At 50.6% G+C, this 14,237-nt stretch overlaps 5 protein-coding genes across 5 annotated transcripts; 3 read left to right on the top strand and 2 right to left on the bottom strand.

The window, feature by feature from the left end:
• Nucleotides 1–1,642: 1,642 nt before the first annotated feature.
• Nucleotides 1,643–3,918, bottom strand: BU25DRAFT_420802 (uncharacterized protein; the record flags this gene model as incomplete). Its single annotated transcript, XM_033708045.1, has 4 exons — nucleotides 1,643–2,087; nucleotides 2,139–2,738; nucleotides 2,791–3,434; nucleotides 3,481–3,918. The coding sequence occupies 4 exons, from the start codon at nucleotides 3,916–3,918 to the stop codon at nucleotides 1,643–1,645; spliced, it is 2,127 nt and encodes a 708-aa protein (XP_033562503.1).
• A 947-nt stretch (nucleotides 3,919–4,865) lies between these two features.
• Nucleotides 4,866–5,596, top strand: BU25DRAFT_33437 (uncharacterized protein). The gene has a single exon (XM_033702528.1). The coding sequence runs from the start codon at nucleotides 4,965–4,967 to the stop codon at nucleotides 5,412–5,414; it is 450 nt and encodes a 149-aa protein (XP_033562502.1). The 5' UTR covers nucleotides 4,866–4,964; the 3' UTR covers nucleotides 5,415–5,596.
• On the top strand, nucleotides 5,553–7,756 carry BU25DRAFT_447820 (NAD(P)-binding protein; the record flags this gene model as incomplete). Its single annotated transcript, XM_033709561.1, has 5 exons — nucleotides 5,553–5,573; nucleotides 5,708–5,731; nucleotides 5,820–6,056; nucleotides 6,487–6,522; nucleotides 6,656–7,756. The coding sequence occupies 5 exons, from the start codon at nucleotides 5,553–5,555 to the stop codon at nucleotides 7,577–7,579; spliced, it is 1,242 nt and encodes a 413-aa protein (XP_033562501.1). The 3' UTR covers nucleotides 7,580–7,756.
• Nucleotides 7,757–10,709: 2,953 nt separating this feature from the next.
• Nucleotides 10,710–11,159, bottom strand: BU25DRAFT_298348 (uncharacterized protein; the record flags this gene model as incomplete). The annotated part of the gene is made up of 1 exon (XM_033701946.1): nucleotides 10,710–11,159. A coding segment is annotated over one exon (450 nt), but the record flags the coding sequence as incomplete, so codon positions are not given.
• A 1,337-nt stretch (nucleotides 11,160–12,496) lies between these two features.
• On the top strand, nucleotides 12,497–13,834 carry BU25DRAFT_420800 (alpha/beta-hydrolase; the record flags this gene model as incomplete). Its single annotated transcript, XM_033708044.1, has 4 exons — nucleotides 12,497–12,518; nucleotides 12,613–12,783; nucleotides 12,863–12,952; nucleotides 13,095–13,834. 4 exons carry the CDS (start codon nucleotides 12,497–12,499, stop codon nucleotides 13,832–13,834), a joined length of 1,023 nt encoding a protein of 340 aa, XP_033562499.1.
• Between the last annotated feature and the right edge of the window lie 403 nt (nucleotides 13,835–14,237).

Genomic DNA, 14,237 nt, shown 5'->3' with positions numbered 1-14,237 from the left:
CATTTGTCAGCAACCAGAAGATTCTGTGTTGTTCTATGGGATTCCATGATGTTCCATGGGATTCCATGATGTTCCATGAGGTTCCATGGGATTCCATGATGTTCCATGGGATTCCATGAGGTTCCATGAGGTTCTATGAGGTTCCATGAGGTTCCATGGGATTCCATGAGGTTCCATGAGGTTCCATGAGGTGTGACTGGGTGGATTATTATTGGCTGCAAGCCATGTCAGGATGACAAGTTGGTATCCCTAGCTGGCCCCCTCTCACACCTGCCCTCCTGCTCTGATAACTCATGCTTCCAACTCAATACTTGTTTTCACTCCCCACTGATCCTTTGTGGTATTATGTCATGGGTATATACTGTTCAGATCCCAGTACCTGCTATCTGTTGAAGTTGTACTTTAAGCAAAGCTTGTAAGTACTATTCAGTTGGTTCTCAAGGATGAGCTCTAGTTCTGGAACAGTAAGGGTAAGTTGCCTGGGTGAAACACCTAACGATGGCTTGGGGTAATAATGAGTAGTACAGGCAATCTGTCTAGCTCAAAGGTTGATTGAGATCCAATGACAAACTTAATTGACAAGGTTGAACACAAACCATAAGGGTTGTGTTCCTACATGCTATATACTAAATGTGTCTACATGGTGATCTGTCTGCTCTGTGTGATCTGACAGCGCAGTGAGAGCAGTGGGAGCATTCATGCAGAGTGCTCTGCATGCTCTGTTGCTGTACGTTGGATCGTGAGATCAGTGAGAGCATATATGCAGTCTGACAGCCGGCCTTGTTTCTGTCTCAGCTTAACCAAAACTTGCCGCTGCTCTGTTGTTGCCTACATTAGCGTGAGAGCGATCCTTGTCAGTGCTACCTAGTGTACCACTGATCGTAACACTATCTACAGCAGTACTGTACCTTTTTGGTCTGCGTAGCGCAGCGGGGCTGAGCTATGTGCTTCACAGAAATCCTCAACCTTTTTCCTACCCTCACCCCTATTTGCCCTTCATAAAGCCATTCGTTGTCTCAGCAAACTGCGTGCCTCCATGGATATTCAACAACTGATGCAAGCCTATAGTTCATTGCCTGGGAGCTTCCAGGCACTGCGGACACCTCCATCAAGTCGCTCGACAAGTCGATCGCCATCAGCGTCGTTGTCGACAAAGACCCCATTAGGTCGTCGCCGGAGCAGAACACTCAATGTCATGCCCCAAGTGTCTCAACGTCGCAACACTGCGAGTTCTGACTCAGCGCGCTCGAATCCAGGCACACCAGTGCATGTATCCCCAGCTGCTGCTATGTCGGCTTTGATGACGAAGATGGACACCCGGACGAAGTCATTACCTGACTCGTTGATCGTACAACCGATCTCGTTGATCGCGATTGTGTACGCTCGATGCATTCGTTCTCGTTCCAAAAGCCAGTCTCGATAGGATCAACAATGGGCAGTGTGGCACCTGGTAGTGGAGTTGGAAGCATCGAACGGGTACAGACGAGGCCAAGGGATACAACAGGGAGCTTGAGGGCGTTTAGGTTGCAAGCAAGTGCGATGGCGGGTGGAACGAACATGAGGAGCGACGTTCCGCACACTTGAACAGGAATTTCGACTTCCAATCAAGCAGCAGATAGAGCAATGGTCAGTGTATATCCTTTTAATGTTCACAGAAGCTGTACGAATGCTGCTGCCAAGCGCGTTCTGACTTCGCCACGTGCGCGCTTCTCTCTTGCATCAATTTCAAACGATGCCCTTTCGCCTCTTCTAGGCTCATTGGCAATGCGTCACTCGACAATCTTTCGTGTACCATGGCTATAAGCTCTTCCGGCATCTTGCTCTCACTGGCGGGGGGTGGTAGCTGTGCACCATTTTCTCGGAGTAGGCTCACAATCTCGGGTCGTAAATCCGTCGTTGGTTCACCGTGGATGTCTGACTTGGTGTTCGCGCCCACCAAAGCCTCAGCCCACCATGACAGCTGTTGAGGCGGGACGTTTGCGGTAGATATGATACGCTTGTGTGGGTCTACAAGCCACAGAGCAATGAAACGACGATGACCAGGCTTTGTGGGATCATCCAACTCAAAAGGCGAAACGCGATGTTGACTATCAAGCTCCGGGTCAGCGACTCTACTATGGCAGATGCGAATGACTCACAAAACGTTTGGAAATGCGAGCAGGCGCTTCCCCCTCGTTTCAACGCTACCATAGTTCTGCAAACAAGCTCCTCCGGTGCCGCAGCCAAGATGCGTAGCGTAAACGGACTCCATCCAATGGTAGTTGCCTCGCCCGACACTGAAGCCTGTGTCTTCATCGTTCAAATAGGCAGAAGTCTGCATCCTGAAAGAGAGACTGCTAGTCGTTATGTTCTCGCTGTCGAGGTAATAGAGGGCTGTAGCGCAGATATGCTCATTCATCTGACCTTCCACGTGCCAGCTTCCTTGAGGGAAGTGCGGCTTCTCAGGAGTGAGCTCAATGGATGCCATCTTGACGATGACTTGAAGTCCGGACTTATGGAATTTGTCGACCAAACGCTCACCCGCCTGTGGCTCGTAGTTGACTTCTTCGAAAGAGGGTTCTGGCAGTACAGGCTTGCGTAGTACTTTCCACTTGCATTCAGCGAGCATCTCTTTACCACCATCTTCTTCTTCCAAGTAACCCTCCCACCACCCTACGCGTTCGAGCTTCTCCTCATCGACTTCAATGTCAGGGCAGTGTTTGGGGTCGGAAGGATCCCAGTTCGAGGCGTTCTCGTCACTGTCAAAAGTTTAATGATTGCTACAGCATGGTAAGATCGATGCTGACTTACTCAGGATCGGTTGGAACACCAAATCTTCCGTTTGTCCGACCCGGTCCTTCCACTGTTTTGTAGCTGGTAGCCACCTTGAGGCACTGGTCCCACATCGGCAATGACGTTTCGATTAACCGTTCTATCGTCCGATAAATGTCTGTATACTTCGTCGGATGTAGGTTGTTGATGTAGCTTGTGAAGCGCACGGAGCCATCATCTTGGAATGCAACATTGGATGGGAGCCATTGATAGTTCACCGACCAGAAGTTTGGGGGAATATCACCACCCACGCCATACGCCCACCGTTCGTTTTCTTGTCGTACCCACTCGTCTTCGCCTGGAATAATGGCGCCTCGTCCGGACCATTTAGTGATGGCGTCTTCAACACCAACTACCTCATCCTGGAAGACCCTGCTTCGTCGATAGACCAGGGGGTACAGGGAAGGATGTACTAGGTTCTGGACTTTGTCACCCGAATTAGGGTGCCAGTCCGGAGAATCGGCTTGGTCAGCCTTCAATGTTCTGAATGCGGCGAGCAGTGACTCGTGTAGGCTTTCAGATACCAGGGTGTCTGACTTGACGACACTCGCACGGGCATCGAGAGTTGGCACCATACCGGTTTTCTCGAAGTACTTAGCCTTACTGCGAAGTTCCTGAATGCACTGCATTCAATTAATCAGACATCGCGACACCATGCTCAAAACTTACACAGTCGACGGCAGTAGCCGACATGATTTCTTCCGACTTCTCGATCCAATCGTCCGCATCATCTGGAATAAGGTTGACATAACCGTCTGCCTCCCAATGCTGTTGCTTCGCGCTGGTGGCCAGGTCCCACCAGTGGGTGTTCGGGATTGAAAGAGCTTCAGCACGCCACTTCGCAACAATTTCCTCATTGTAAACCTTGACATGCCAATCAGGTTTGTCCGTCAAAGACTCCATGACACTCATCATGGCGACTTCGCGGACTGGCAAAGGGTCCGTGGTGGCGGCGTAACAGCCTCCGTGGGCACCGATGGGGAATATATCATCTCGATTGTATTCGCGGAGTGGGAGCCCAAGTCCTGGGTAGAGAGGCTTTGGGGCTATCAGCTGGGATGTGCTCTTTTGACCTCGGGAGGTGGGCCAGGGTGTGGTAGATGACATGTCTCCCTGCGCGCGATACTCTAATCGACTTGCTGTTGTGAATACTGGACAATGCGCAGTTACACGTTACTCATATATACTTCGCGCAACAAACATAGAAACCTTGTGATGAAGGGAATGTCGTGGCTGGAGCCTGGTCGAAAGGGGTGAATTGCCCGAAACGAATCCACTCCAAATCTAGCGTCAGGCCGCCGCTAGGCAACCGCAGGCGCGTCGCACTTTGTGCAAAAACAAATTTTCACAACCCCGCACTGAGAACTTCCCCAACTCAGCATGCCTTCCACCCATCATAACACATGAACAGGGGATAAACAATATCAATTAGGTGTGGGCAGCTAGTCTATAGAGGTGATAATTGCTGAATAATAAAGATGGGTCGCTCGGTTAAGAGCCTGGAGCTGTACAAGGAGCGCCCAATTGAGCTTTTTCAGCTGGGTGTGTCAGGGAACGGCTTCGTATGGTTCCCTACAGGGCCAATAGGGATAGTATTCAAGTAGGCAGACCAAACACGGTCTGCAACAGTAGTATTCAGGTAGATTTACAAGACGTTGCACAAGGTGCAACCTGCAGCAGGCTACTGAGGATTATGTACAGGAAAGGCGGTAGACAAATGGCTAGTGTCGTTTGCTTACAGTAGCCGCAAAGGGCTGTAGGGTCTGCGTCAGTCCCGTGACAGGGTGCCATGTACAACAATCTCAGGTATTAGCTGACAGATGAGCAGCAAGTATCAAAACCTGGTTTAAGCAATGGATTGTTGTCAGGCACCTGTGTACAGAGGTATCAGACCAGGCCAAAGCAAAGATCAGGAAGTGGTTCTTTGGGAACAATGCTAACAATTATGAAATGATAGAGGACTTCCAGGAGGGCTGTACCTTTCTTGTCAAGCCACTCTTGTACAACTAAGTGTTACAATCAAAGGGCAACCTGCAACAACATTGAACAAACAGGACTACGCAACAATACAAGAGAAGCCAAGGAACTGTAGTATCAATTGACCCAAGCAGTGGGCCTTGTTGGCAACACTCGGCACAAGCAGTATACTTGGTATGAATGGTATACTTGGCACGTATACTTGGTACAATTGGTATACTTGGCATGTATACCTGGTACAATTGGTATACTTGGTACAATCAGTATACTTGGCACAGTCAGTATACTCAGCACAGTCAGTATACTTGGCATGGTCAGTATACTCAACACAATCAGTATACTTGGCATGGTCAGTATACTCAACACAATCAGTATACTTGGTACAATCAGTATACTCAGTACCGAGCAATCCAAGCAATCTGAGCAATCCTCTGCTCATGTATATAGCAAGTAGACACGCTGCCCTTATGGCATCGTGTTCAACCTTGTCAATCAACTTTGTTATTGGAATCTCACTTGCTCTTGAGCCAGACTGTGAGAGGGGGCCAGCTGGGGATACCAACTGCTCTCTGAGATGGAAGGATTGGTGGAAAGATGGTTCAGGCTTGTTGGAGATAAGGGTGTAGAAGAGACCAAGTGTGGGGATACCACAAGTGGTAAAAAGGATAAGTGATAAAGAAGGGATCAAGTGTGGGGATACCACATAGGATCAGTAAGGAGTGAGTTGAGGAATGAAGGTTGAAGTATTGAATTGAGTTGCAAGCATGAGTGAGAACTATCTAGAGGTGGGAAGAAGGGGGTTCATATACCTAGATGGGTGGCAAGCTGACAAATGGGAGCTGACAAATGGGTGTACGAAAGGATACTCAAAAACTATCTACCATAACTATGTACACTGCCCTGCTTATATACCTAACAGCTCGATGTAGCTCAGGGGATACCGGTAGGTAGTAGGGTAGGGATCGGTTAGGAGTTGGATAGCAATTGTGTGAGTAGTATGAGGAAGAAAACGGTTGGTACGGTTCTTACAGGTTTGGGATGAGGTATTCCAACGTGAAAAAGAGCAAGAAAAGCTTAGAAAATTGGATGAGAAGGAGTTGAAGAAGGCCGCTGCATTATATAAAAAGAGACAACAGCAAGCAGCAAAGGAGCTGCAAGAAAGTGCTGCAGAGGTGTGCAAAAAGGACGCAGAAGCAAAGGCGCGGGAATGCAAGGCAGCCCGGGTGCAAAAGCAGCAGGAAAAAGACGCTGCAACCGCAAGAAAATTGGTAGGACCACTGAAGAGAGCTCTTCCAATAACCTCACAAAGCATCAGCAAAAAATCTCATTGTGCTGGTGGTGCAGTGGGTGGTGCAAGTGGAGGTGCAGCTGCATTGCCACCCTCGCCTCCTCTGACGCACACAACAACACAGGGATGCAGCATCAACCTTCTAGCAAAATTTAGATAGTACAAATTGTGCACAAGCATCTATTTACTAAACCACCAACTTTTCTTGTGATAATAACTACTGTATGTGGTTGCGCAGCCTCATCTTTGTAATCATCTAATGTGGTTGGAGTGGCCCATCCAGTGCCCCGGCCCATCCAGTGGCCAAGGTCGGTACTGTCTGCTTGGAGTCTTTGGCGTCTCTATGCCCACCGCCTATAGCGAAGGAAAAGATAATGCACGGAATAGACTGTAGGCTGAAGTTGAGGCAGCTGGTAGCGCACAGTTTGAAGCTCAGAGGTAGCTACGTACGTGCCGGAGTACTCACACTGGGTGACTCTGATGTGTTTGGCTGACCCTCAATGAGCGTCCATGAAAGGTAATACCCTAACCCAATAGGCAGGTAACGTGTCGTAATTTGCACGCCGCGCTCTTCATTAGGCGAGGAAGCCATTGTGTAAATTTTCTTTGAGGTACCAGGATCAAAAGGATTCAAAGCCTCGAAGCCTCCGCCTGTGCCGCATATCCCTCCCCAGTCTTCTTCCCTACTCTGTTCCTGCACCAATGTCGGCCACCACAGAAACCAAAGTGTACGTCGTCACCGGCGCCAATCGAGGCCTCGGTCTCGGCCTTGTGCAATCACTCCTTGCGCGTCCCCAGCACACAGTGGTCGCCACGGTTCGTAGCGAGCAAGCCAAACAATCGCTGGAAGACGAGGTCAAGAGCGTCACGAAAGGAACTGGCAGCACGCTTGAAATCATACAATACGACTTCTCCACGGCCATCGCTCCGAATCAAGTGGAAAGCACATTTGCCAAGTTGAACATTCACTACATTGACGTTCTGGTGCTCAACGCCGGAGGGGCACAACCAATGGTCCCGCCAAGCGAAACCACAGCCGAGGACCTACGGGCAGCTTTCGAGACCAACACCATCGCGCCTCTGCTCGTCTTCCAGGGCCTGAAGTCATATCTGCTACAAGCCAAATCGACTCCCAAACTCATCTGGGTCACCTCTTCGGTCGGGAGCATTGGCGACATGGATCCGTTTGGCGGCGGCGCCTACGGTCCAAGCCGAGCGGCACAGAACTGGCTGGCGCGCTCCATCCATCTCGAATTCAACGGCACAAAGGGCGACACGCGTCTGATTGCCATTCCCCTGCATCCGGGATGGGTACAGACGCGCGCGGGGCAATATGTCGTCGATCAGTGGCAGTCGGCGCTCAAGGCCATCGACTACAACATTGAGAAGCCCCCGACTACGCTCGAGGACAGCGTTTCCGGCATGATCAAGGTTATTGAAGATGCGACGGCGGAGCAGTCAGGCCAATTCCTGACCTTTGAAGGCAAGTCCTTGCCGTGGTGAGTTATCATTTGTGGGTTTGAAGAGTTTGCGAGCCAGGCGTGCCCATTCAGCGTGGAAGAGGCTCCCAAAAGGTCAATAGGTGTCAGCCGTCAGAACGAAAGAATACACTACTATGCGTTCATCTATGCTGCCTGTATTCTAAAGGATAGCTAGGTCCTAGCATATGCTTTCTATTACCTGGTGATCTACGAAGTACTGGAATGACTAGACTAGTAACGAAGCCGCGCATCCTCAGCTGTCTGCTTACCATATCTTACTACACATAGCGTGACACACTCAACCACCCATGCAGCCTCTGCATAACCCTGACAAGTTGCCGCATCTAAGGCATGGATGGTCAGATACAGTTGATTAGGTGTAGTGCGGAACGCATGTTTATGGCGAGCTTCGTCGCATGCCTGTGCGGCTCAGCGCAAGGCCCGTTGCGTGAAAAGTCGCAATCACACCTCGGCGCGCGATCTATCTTTTGCATGCTGCAATTGTCGGACCAAAATGAGCAGCATATTTTCTGAAGGGTAAAAACGCGACTATCACTGGTGCCGGAGGGTGCGTTGCCTTCTTTTACAATTCAGTGTGATGATGAAGGTGTTGAAGTTGTGTCTTAAGCAAAGCTCGTAGGCACTTATTCGATTGGTTCTTGGAGATGAGCAGAGGTACAGAAGCCGTCAGGGGTTGGTGACTATCGGTCGGGCCTGTAATAGTCTTTGTAATAGTTGGGTAGTCGTCTAGTCAAAGACCGTGGCGACTGGTTGCAATGAGTAATACAGAGGATACTGTCTAACTCGAGAGCGGTTGAGATTCCAATAACAAAGTTGATTGACAAGGTTGAACACGAACCATAAGGGTTGTGTTACTACTTGCTTATATACAGTCCACCAGATCCTGCTCATTGACGAGCGGATTTGGTCCTGGCCTATCTGGATGGATTGTGCCTCGTTGACAAGCATCGTACCATGCTCGTTGACAAGCGTCGCGTCATGCTTGTTGACGAGCACTCATGTGACCTTGCTCGTTGACGAGCTCCGTCACGTGGGTCTGTCTGAACCCCTTAGGCGGCGGCCGGGCAGCCTTGTCATGCTGCGCCTTCCCCCAGGCTTCCGTGTTTGGTTGGTGGTTACTTATTGCTTCTGTCATCCTATCGCGGGACGTAGGATCGTAACATATACTCTGTACTACTCATTGCCCCCAGTCGTCACGGCCTCCGGCTAGACGGCTATTACCTCGACTATTACAAAGGCTACTACCGCCTTGCCCGGATAGTCTACCCCTGACCACCCGAGCCTTGCTTAGGTGACTGTCAACCCCTACGGCTTTCTGTACCTCTGCTCATCCCCAAGAACCAATTGAATAGTGTCTACAAGCTTTGCTTAAGGCACGAATCGCAACAGTGGCTGACTCACCCATCTGGCCAACTCATCCGTGAGGTACGTTAGCTTCACCAAGCCAGAAATGATTAATCATGTTGATAATTCACTGTTTTGGTGACGATTTGTATGGGCAATGTGAACAGGCGGCATAGCTTGGTGTTCTGCGCACAGGCCATAACTCAAAAAATACGAGCTCCTTCATAGCATGACATCGGATTCTGGCCTTTCGTAAGCTGGACTCGAATGAAGAGGCCCGAGCTCCAGACGCGCTAGCAGACGTCAGCATGTTTGCTTTCGATCGTCGCGCATTATCACACAATTTCCTCTATGTGCAATGGTCCACGTCGCGCACCAAACACCGCCCGCCCGATAAGACCCTTAAACTCTCACATGTAGATCGGGACTCGGTGGACATTGTCACGTCGCCGCCGTATTGAACATCGCGTTGCGCGCCACAGCCACCTGTCCCTTGACCCCGATCGAAACTCCAATCGACCCTGCTAGCAATGCCGCTCGCTTGGAGTCGACTGCTGCACAGCTGTACGAAACACAGCGGAAGTGCTGAAGAGATGTATATCGGCCGATCAAGCGCGAGCTGCTTGCAAAACATCCCCAAGATTTCGACGCTTATGCCCTATACCCGAAGTTCCACGACACGGAATCATCGAGATGGCACAACTTAACCAGCCGAGTCGTCAATAGTCTCACGGCGGAGCGTAAAGAGGGGCTGCAGGGCAGCAACTTCCTCGAAACCGAGGCTAATTGAATACTTGAGGATAATGGATATGGACGTCGCATCTGAGGTGAGGTCTACGGGGGCAAGTACACGGCTGGAGGGCAGCCGACGGCCGTTTCTCTGTGGGTGCAACGATTCTCCGGCGTCACATCAGAATCTCAGTCGTGCGCCTGGTCTGACAAGGGTTCATCAGCAAAGGCTACGGCCAAGTGCAGCCTGAATCGTCTTGTTCAGCGTCTTGCGCTGCCGCACGACCGCAACCTTGATGCCACATTATGTATCTACTTGTATACCCTTAAAACACCCCATATTGACCTCAGGACGCTTACTGGGCCCTGATCCTCGCGCGTTAACGCCTCAACCGTAGTATGAGTAGACTGTAAGCGCTGTGTGCATCGAATGCCAAAGGCTATGAGCGCGCATGAAGGTGAGGCTGGCACAGGGGTGAAACATCGATGTGACTACTATCAGAACCCAGCGTAAACAGCGCGAAGGCGCTCATGGTTCCCGAAAGTCCAATGCAGCTTATGCTGGAGGGGCTCAGCTGGAGTATCAGCACTGCAAACGCGAAAAGTCATGCTGACCTGGCCGCTAAGAAGCGCTGACTGTCTGCTGCGTCACCAATGACCTGATCGTCGTCAACGTCAATTCAAGGGAGAGTTTGGCCATCCCACCGAGGCTCAGGTCTCGAATTACTAGCAAATTGCATGACATTCGCGTAACAACTTAGCAAGCGACGTGTTCAGAAACGAGCACTTTGGCGAGCGATCCAATTCTCTGTCCACCCTCTTGGATCCCCATTCTTCCTAAATATGTCCAGTGTGAGGCATAGCAGGATTTTTGCCTTGTTGTCGTCTCTCATTCCGAAGGTCAACGTATTGCCGCAGTTGTTGGCAAAACTCGACAGCACGGACTGAGGTGGCTGTGTGCCGAAGTCAGGTGCCCTCTCAAGTCCTTTTCTCTAGTGCTCTGCAAGCGCAGCGCTTGCGGCTGTGCCTGTTGCTCGCTGAACATATCTGTAATGATCAACGCACGCTTGCGTGATTGGGTCATCGAGCCCAAGTATGGCGCAGAAAGCGGTGCACGATTGCTTGTAGAGTGGTAAAGCTTCGCCATATCCCCCTTGACGGCTCAGTGCCTGCGCTAGGTTGTGCAAGCTTATCAAGGTCGCCAGATGTTCTCTGCCAAACGCCGCCACTCTTCGGTCTAGCGTGTCCCTGTGCATCTGCTCGGCCTCTGCGTACTTCTTTTGACCACTCAGTGCGAGTGCGAGATTGTTCCTGCTCGCCAGCGTGGACACGTGCTCTCCTCCCAGCACTTGCTCCCTCAGTATGAGCGTCTCTCTGTGCAGGCGCTCTGCTTCGGCATGCTTTCCCAGATCGTTCAGCACCAGCGCTAGGTTGTTCATGCTCGTCAGTGTGTCTGGGTGTCTCCCTCCTCGCTCCTGCTTGGTGCGATCGAGAACCTGTCGATGGCTCCATTCGACGAGATTGTGCTGTCTCAGCGGCCGCTCACGCCATGCCGTATGTTCTGCGAGCATTAGCCTATGGTCAATAAAGGTACTATATCCCTTGTGTAGATCGTTGCCTTTGAAGATATCACGGATGAGGGTTGGATGCATGTAAAGGTTCTCGAGATTATTGCTCAGTTGGTAAAGTGCCGAGTCGAAATCAACAGTCTTAGACGACAGAGCACCGAGAAGCTTGGACATTTGGTTCCTCTGTAAGTCATCGAGTGGATAGAGTGTCGAAGGAATCATTGCAGACAATGGCCGAGTCCTTGCGAGAGGATGGAAGTTGGCGACTGAAACATTGGATGGTATGATCGGTAAATCGAGTCAGCATTAAGTTCCCAGGCGAAGCGTATGCGCTTGGCCTGTCTGCTGTGTTCCAGGAATTGCATACAACAAGAATCAGTAAGGCAGAAGGGCCTCTGGCTTGTGCCGAATCGTTGCCCTTGCACAGAAGCAAGGGATAGCACCATCGCTTTACGGAGACACTGCACTAGAACATGACAGTTATGCCTAAAAATTATTGGTCTTCGCACTGCTGCAGACAGAAGCGGGGGAAGAAGCTAGGCTTGTCGAACAAGCACAGGGATTTATATGCTTCATCGAAGGGCTGGAGCATGAAGGAAACACCAAGGGGCTACGGGACTGTGGGTGGCCTTGCTAGTTCGCTTACCAGCCTCAACACTTGATTACATACAGAGTCAGGGTACCTACCCTCGCTTTTGTGCTCATTAAACGACATTGATTGGACCAGCGATGCTACCTTAACAGCAAAACCCAATACACGTCTCGAGCTTACGAGCTACATTCTTTTCAAGTGCAAGGCAACATTGATGCAAACTTTGCAAGTGCTCAGTTGTTGGCTTCGAAGTTAGGGTATGTCGTTCTGTACGTACCCTTTTGAATTGTCATAGCATCACTTATCTTGTTATCCGGTGCGTGCGTGGCGACTCTAGCTAACGTCACGGCCAAACATGGTAGACAGATGGCACGGAAGTGGCCACAGCTCGAAATAGAATTTGTCTGAAATCACTGAGGTACAAGATGGTGTAAAAACACCCGAGAACACGTAAATAAACACCGCGTTTGGGTAAATAAATACAGAAGGAAGGATGGGGTAATTTCTATGTAAATCTAACTGGTTTAGTGTAAAAGACACAGGATCAAGGTCCTCTTATGTTTAAAATCACTGCGTTAGCTAGACCGCTTATGAAAGTCCGCACGTGAAAGTCTAGCCCTGCCCAGGATGTGACTTGGGTCGTCTCCTATTTGGAGTCGAAGGGGTTCTTTGTGTTTAGTCAGTCATGCATATGAATACATCGCCCGGTTGGAATGCTCGTCCTGTGAGTGAAGATACGGGCACGAAACACGCTTCTTTCACGGGTCTTTCTCGGCGTACCGTATGCTGAACAGCCAGTAGGGGCACGACGCTGGCTACCCTCAGCACCGGCGGTCCGACAGGACAAGGGAGTCATCGATGCAACGCAGTTTGGTCCTGCATGCCCACAACTAGAGAGTAATAGGAGCACACTGTGGTCGGTCGATGCCCCTCAGTTTGGCATCATGCCTCATGACTACGTTGGAGAAGATTGTTTGTCCGTCAATATCTGGGCGCCGTCGAACAAGAAGAGCACGGATTTGCTGCCAGTCATTGCTTGAATCCACGGCAGATCATTTCAGAGTGGAGGTGCATCGGTTCCATACCAAAATCCAAGCCGATGGGTGGAAAGAACTGGAAGACACATTGTGGTCGGAATCAAGTAAGCTTTTTGGTATATATTGAAAACCTCAAGACTGAAACGAGCCGCAGCTATCGACTGAACATATTTGGATCGCCGAACACTGCGGGCTTGAAGCGTGATGAGCAGAATCCTTGTTTGCTGGACTAGCGACTCGCTGTAGAGTGGATCAGAGACAACATCGTCAGCTTTGGGGGTGATGCAAGCCGCATTAAACTCTGGGGACATTCTGCAGGTGCTGTGTCAGTTGACAGCTACAGCTTCGCATACCCAGTTGACCCCATAGTAGCTGCACTGATCATGAGCTCTGGCACCGCACATTCAAGCATACCGTTTGAGTCTCCGGACCTTACGGTGGTTGCAGAGAACTTTGGCTGTCAGGATACAAATGCTGCTGCCGAGGTTGATTGTCTACGTAATGTGAAGTTCACAGACATCACTGCTTTTCTGCAAGCACGGTCAGAAAACGGGACATCCCCGCCACTCCCGTTCGCCCCAATAGTCAACAACCGGACTGTGTTCTCGAATCATACCGCGCGTGCTTTGTCTGGCGACTTCATTCGTAGACCTGCCATGATTGGGACTACGGTGAACGAGTTCGCGGCCTTCCTTCCCTACAACAGATCATTTGGGCCAGATCAAGGTGTTGCCGACAACGGCACCCTCAGCGTCTTTCTCTGCCCCTCAGTCTTCACAACGCATGACAGATACGCGGGGGGCCACGCTACTACGTTCAGGTATTTATACGGAGGCAACTTCAGCAACATCGCGCCTCGATGGTGGGAAGGTGCATACCATCAAGCCGACATGCCTCTCGTCTTCAGAACACACGGCATCGCAAGAAGCGAATCCACGTCCGGGGGCAGCAGCATGTTGATTGGCTGGGAGAACGAAGTTGCCTAGCCGATCGCGGACAGTGAGTTGGAGGAACCTTGTGACGGACTTGTACCCAATGGAAGGCCAAAGTCGCCGGCGTCGTGGAAAAAGAAGAGCCATGTTGCGGTGTCATGAGATGCAGTAGAGATGCGGAGACCAGCTCTCAGAGCACAGAAGGGAGGAAGACAGGAATATCGTGCCTACTAAGGGAAGATACAGTTGAGAATACTGTGGATTTCTTCTAGTCAAAACACAGTCATGACAGGAACCCTTCTGTCCATACTGCGCTGAATCTCAGAGGAACTTCGTCATACACTGGACAAGACTCCTATATCCACCTTCTCATATGCTTCAGCCTAGCGAACGGAAGGAACAGAACAGGTGAGCTGAGATTTAAAGCATCGACGTGGGCCCATTAGATCTACGCTAG

This window comes from Macroventuria anomochaeta (genome assembly GCF_010093625.1).
Source record: "Macroventuria anomochaeta strain CBS 525.71 unplaced genomic scaffold BU25scaffold_13, whole genome shotgun sequence".
Lineage (NCBI taxonomy): Eukaryota > Fungi > Ascomycota > Dothideomycetes > Pleosporales > Didymellaceae > Macroventuria > Macroventuria anomochaeta.
Note: the sequence above shows the minus strand (reverse complement) of the source record. Positions and strands in the feature narration are given on the sequence as shown.

Coding starts and splice junctions, on each gene's coding strand:
- BU25DRAFT_33437 (XM_033702528.1), top strand. CDS start 4,965: ATGAATGGTATACTTGGCACGTATACTTGGTACAATTGGTATACTTGG.